At 44.1% G+C, this 6000-nt stretch overlaps 1 protein-coding gene across 2 annotated transcripts in view; it reads right to left on the bottom strand.

The window, feature by feature from the left end:
• Positions 1–1859: 1859 nt before the first annotated feature.
• Positions 1860–6000, bottom strand: part of LOC129718400 (sodium-independent sulfate anion transporter-like) — a 44204-nt gene continuing 40063 nt past the window's right edge. For both annotated transcript variants that reach the window (XM_055669165.1, XM_055669164.1), the window contains exons 2-5: positions 4411–4562; positions 4112–4350; positions 3221–3989; positions 1860–3159 (exon numbers count right to left, since the gene is read on the bottom strand). In XM_055669165.1, coding sequence (XP_055525140.1) covers positions 2366–3159; positions 3221–3989; positions 4112–4350; positions 4411–4562 — 1954 coding nt within the window. In that variant the 3' untranslated portion in view covers positions 1860–2365. The remainder of the gene's footprint in view (positions 3160–3220; positions 3990–4111; positions 4351–4410; positions 4563–6000) is intronic.

Below are 6000 nucleotides of genomic sequence, written 5' to 3'. Positions count from 1 at the left end.
CTCAGTGCTTTGGTCACTTGGTCGATCTCCGACGAATCTTGACAGGCGACCAGTATGTCGTCGACATTGACGAGGTAGACTCTCAGACCACTGACGATCATGGTGTACAGGTACTGGTCCGTTCTGCTCTGCGCGAATTCTAAGTTCAGCACAACCGGCTCCAGCATCTAGCAAATTGTTTAAGACCGACCGGTGAAGCCGTTTTTTATCCTTCTCGACGAAGCCAGGCGTTTGTTTCATGTACAGCTCTTCTGCCATGTTTCTGTGAAGGTATGCAGTCTTGAGCTGTCGAAGAACCAGATTACTTTGAGGTGCTAGTAAAGCTCGTAGAGTGGTTTACTGGATCCCAGGGGCGAAAGCTTCCTCAAAATCTTGCCCGTATTTCTGTGTGTAGCTTTGGGCTATTAGACGAGCATTAGGTTTGACTAACTCGATGGCCGCGTCTCTTGTGATTTTAAAAATCCAACTACAACCGACCGCCTTATGACCGGGTGGATGTTCTTTGATCTCACACGTGGCATTCCGTTCATGGGACTCCAGTTCCTCCTCCATCGCAGCTCGCCATTCCGCTTCGTGCGGACCAGATTATGATGCTTCTAAGCTTTGAGCCTCATCAGCTGCCGAACGTCTCATCGTTGAGCCGATAATCCTCTATTGATGCCAGGCAATCGATAACAAAAATTTCGGTATGAATTCTTCGATATCGGGCTCTACCGAGAGCTGTTGAACGTATTGTTATCAATGGTGTCATCCTCTGAATCTTCAGTTTCATCTTCTGGCTTCTTGATTTCCAGGTCAATCACGCCATTCTCATCGAAGGCAAGTAGCTTTAAAACGCCGTTTTTTTTTGCGGGAGGAATCAAGCTTGTATCAGATTGAAGTACATCGTGAGTGCAACTAGCCGTCTTAAGGAACTTAGCGTCCCTGCTAATGGTGACCCGGTACGTCGTCCGCAGTCTTTGTGAATTTGAATGAGCTTGTAATATTTGGTATCGTCTTCGTACGATAGTCTCATGCCATGAGGTAATAGTATGTCAATATCATTGATAAATAGCGGAAATAATAGAGGTCCTAAGATACTGCCTTGAGGTACTCCGGATTTTCAAGTCCTTATAAACTAAATCAACGTGGAAAAAATGGTTCATATTACCTAAACAAAAGGAGGTTATTCGTCAGTGACGTGTTTTTTCTCGCAGAACATTAGATGGTCATAGACCTTTACAATCGTGATGTATTGGTGCACTTTACACCGTGTAAGTCGGATGGAAAATGAGGCCAACAAAGTGCTGAAATTTTCATTTTCTTTCACTGACTTGAAAGTTAAATTTTTCCTGCTCGGGTCGTGTGATTTGTTTTCGGTTACCGAGCAACTCAAAAAGACAACATATTTCAATTTTCTTTACCCCGGTAGAGTTAAGCAAGAGTCATTTATGAGGCAAACAACCCGAATTTAGTGTGCGTGACAGTGCTGTCAGAAAGCTCTATGGACTACGGCCTCCATAACTTTCGAACAGGGACTCAGAGCTGAAATTCCACGGTATTACTCCACCTTGCGTTTATAACCTTTTTGGAAATCGGGAACTTGAAGCATTCTTTCCAGCTGGTGGAAAATTGGTATCACTGCAGAGAAATGTAAAAACAAATGCCATTTGAGATTTTGAAACCTCATGGCAGTTTTTCAAAAAGACGGCCAGGATGCCGTTAGGACCAGGGAACAACAATATCAACAATTCTCACTTTTCATGAAACACACATCGCTTTTCATGAAACAAGGAGAACTAAGGATGGTGATGCTTGCGTTGATAACAAAACACAGTTTTCATTAGTTTTATCAGTTTTAAAATAAACATAAATTTTAATACAACTGTTAATCAGCTTACGAGTAAATAACTAATTCTTCTGCAAAATAAATTTATAAATATAATTTACTGACATTTCTGTCCAAAATCATAGATAATACAATACTTCATGCCCTTTCTTGATTCAAAATACGTCTAAGTACAGTAATTGTGTTACAATCTTCTAGCTTTTAGTACGGTTAAACTGAACAAACAAGAATGCAGTTCGGTTCAGCCCAACAACACTCTCACAGTGTCGGACTACGTGACACTAACAAAAATAGCCTCTTCGAACTCCAAAACAGAAAAAAAAACTAAATTAAACATCTAACCAATTGGAAATCGTTATCATCCTGAACTTCCGCACATCGCCCAGTCTCTAGCACCTTGCTTAGAACCTACATCACATCCCCCTTATCTACTATCACTATTTTAAAGGTAACCTCTAGCTTAAGTTGCGGTTAAACTGGTCCTGGGGGTTTGTCTTTTCCCGCTTTTAAAATGGTACGAAAGTAGCTCCCATGGCACTACACCTGAAAGCTTTTGCGTCGGATTTCCTGGATCGCTTTATCCAGCTGTTCGATGTCGTAGAAAACGCGATACTCCAGATCCGCTCCCTCGAACACACCACAAACCGATGGTTTGAGGTTCAGGAACAACAGCATCTGGTTTCGGCTCTTGAAGTCTTTGATCAGCGTATCGATGACCTGAGCGGCGGTGAAATCCGCCCCGTAGATATGCGTGCAGTCTATCACAACGGGGGTTTGATTTTTCAGGCCGTGCTTGTTGATGAGGTTGCGCACAAAGTCTGATGAGGGGAAGATCAGGCTGCGGTCTGGTGTCAGCATCAGATATTTGATGCCGCAGGGAGTTATCATCTGATCAAGGTGGATTTTCGGTCGAGCTGCGTGATACAGGATGAAGAGGATGTTGAGGCCGATGCCGACCAGGATTCCGTACTCGATTGGTAGAGCCAAACAAGCGATGAACGCCGCAATTCCGGGGATCAAATCGGCTTTCTTGCTGCGCCACATAGGTTTTACGACACGAACCTCGACCATGAATACGACAGCTGCGATGATGATCGCTGCCAGGGCAGCTTTCGGGATGTAGAAGAAGTAGGGTGTGAAGAAAAGTAGCGCCAGGATCACAAGAATACCGGTGTAGAGTCCACCGAACGGGGTTCGGACGCCGCTGGCGTTGTTGACGGCTCCTCGGGAGAGGGCACCCGTTCCCGGGTACGCTTGGAAGAATGAGTTCGCCACGTTGGATGTGCCGATGGCAATCAATTCCTGGGTGGCGTCGACTGATTTGCCGTTTGCTAAAATGAGAGTTAAAAATTATCAATTGCAGTTTTTGGTTCTAAAATTATGTCGACTTACCAAAAGCCTTACAAATTGCGATATCCTCCAGGAGCGCGATCAGCGGAATTACGATCAGCATAGAGCCGAGGTTGCTTAGCATGTCACTGAAGCTTTCAGCCTGCTGTCCGGTCTCTACATTCTCGGGAACGGAGAAAGGTGGCACCTGGAAGGAGGGCAGCCCCTTCGGAACATCACCAATCATTTTGAACGGTTCTTGGCCGTTGCTATAGAAAGCATAACCGATCGAACCGCAAACAATCACGATGATGGCGTTCCTGGCGGTTCCCACAAGCCACAACGTTTTGTTGATAATCTTCTGAAACAATGACTGCTCCGAAACTTCCTCCGGACCGAGCCTAATCCTAGGTAGTAGCCTCATCAACAGCAAGACGACGATGCACGTGAAACCCATGACGGAATCACCGAGTCTCGTGTGATGAATATCCGCTATAATCGCCTCCCATTGTTGTATAAAAGTATTCCCCTTCGCCACGATACCAAGCAAATCCTTCACCTGGGAGCTAAGGATGATCAGAGCTGCTGCCGACGTGAAACCCGAACTCACCGGACCGGACACGAAATCTATCAGAAATCCAAGACCGAGAATTCCCATCAGCAGTTCAATCAAACCCGTCAGAAAGCACAGCAAAACAGCGCGTTCCCAGATGCCGTCGCAAACCTGGAACGTTAGTAGCGAGGCTATCGCTGTTGGACCCATCGGGACGTCCTTGCACGACCCGAGGATGATGTACACGAAGCAACCGATGAAGGAACCATATAAACCGTACTGTCGAGTGAAATTATAAGTTATTACTCAAAACTAAGCCTTCGATGGTAGTCTCAGAAGTCCCAGAAATGGAATAAAAGACTTCTGTCACTATCCTCGTGTAACGGTTTTTCTCTACTCACCGCTGCCGGTAATCCGGCGATGCTACTGTAGGCTAACGCTTGCGGAATCACCGTAAGTCCAACCGTCAAACCGGCCACAAAATCTCCCACGGCGTCATCGGCGTTGTACCTCGGCAGCCAGTTCAGAACCGGGACGCGTTTGTAGAGGATTTTCTTTCGGAAAACGTTCCGAGCCTTCCGTCGGCACCAGGGTCCAATTTCCCGTATCTGGTCCATGGTAGACTTTTTATCGTCGGACACTAAAATCATCGAAGTAAAGATTACTAGGTGTGGTTAAAGGTTAAAAACGCTAAGCTTACGGATGAAATCATTGCTGCCTCGATAGCCGCCAACGTTCTTATGAATAGCGGGAACCCCGAGCGATGCCTGAGAACTAGCTAAACCGTGGATGTTGTAGACATTTGACGACTTGAGGTTCACCTTGTCCAACTGAGTATCACTGGACGTTCGTCTGGAAAAGAACGTTGAAAAAAATTATAATTCTTTCGAATCATATAAAACACTTATGGAAAACGTTTCATGACGATGCGTAGACTAACGTTGAGAAAAAGACTAGCGAACTAGGAGAAATGCAACCTGCGTTCAAGCAGAACTAATTTTAGCCAAGTATCGCAAACCGCAGCGGGTGAGAGAAGAAATTAGTTCCGGGGTGAAATTTCCTTTCTTTCTACTTCCAACCCCCGAGTAGTGAAAACACGAATCGCATGGTGCTAAAATAGATTTTTCAGTACACTAACAATGACGATTAGAGACATTTTTCTTTTGCTTGTCTGCAACAGCTGATAGTGAGGTGGCCGTGGCTTTGATCAACAAAATAGTGAAAAGATTAAGCCGTGTCAGAGACAATGCATGAGCCGAAAATTATTATTAGGGCTTCTACATCAATTCAATAATAGTACTTTTTATCACCAATCGAAGGGCACGTCTATTTATGTCTGGCCCTTGCCGAAAAACTTCGGTGATATCACAAGTCGAACGGTAGAAGTGCGCCATTTCCGATTAGACAACGGTAAAAACAATGAATCGTACCTGTGCGGTATCAATCAAAACATCATCAGTTCGGATGACCCCTAGATGTTATCACCACACCCCAGTCAGTGTCAGTGCTCTCTGCCCCTCTAGGAACTCTAACTAATACGCTTCGTTCCGACGCGGTAATAGGCCTCGCGGATACTTGGTGGGTGCGCAATTGTCGGGGGGATTATTTTGGTCGCCGTCTAGCATCAGTTTGATTGATTCATTATACGGCAGCTGTGTACCTGCTAAATATACCGATGCTGTCGTTCCGTTGCCAAAGTATTGACGGACGACGCCGTCACTGGCGACGGCTGCGTGTCGCTAACAATCATTACGGAATATTGTTCCCGTACAGACTACAACTATCTCCGTTGTACTTTTCAATTGAATTGAAAATTGACTGTCATTATTCGCTTGTCAATGAGTGCACGTGTAAAACATTGAAGATAATCAGTTTACATTTTGATATAATTCTACGAGAAGTTACTCGCAACATTTTTCTGTCGCTTTCAATGACGACCCTAGACTTTCGGAGTGGGGTTAATGCTCCTTGAACTCAATAATCAACTAACTCCGAAATACTCAAAAATAATAAATAATATAAACTTAACGAAAACTCCGCCAATTCATAACGAAAAAGTATTCTGTAGATCTAGTTTATTTGGTGAAAGACGATTGCCACTTAGTAGCAAAAGTATTATTTTTTATGCTTCTTGAAATCATACTTCCAAAGAACATGAATTTAAAATTTCTTGTTCAAAATCAACAAGAGCGGATTTAATAATATATACCGTGGTTTCGTAAAAACGTAAAAAAACTGCAAAATTATCAATTATATGCATTATAATGCTCATGCTCATGCTCATGCTCAT

This window comes from Wyeomyia smithii, chromosome 1, assembly GCF_029784165.1.
Source record: "Wyeomyia smithii strain HCP4-BCI-WySm-NY-G18 chromosome 1, ASM2978416v1, whole genome shotgun sequence".
Taxonomy (NCBI): Eukaryota; Metazoa; Arthropoda; class Insecta; order Diptera; family Culicidae; genus Wyeomyia; species Wyeomyia smithii.
This window is presented reverse-complemented; position numbering and strand designations above follow the sequence as displayed.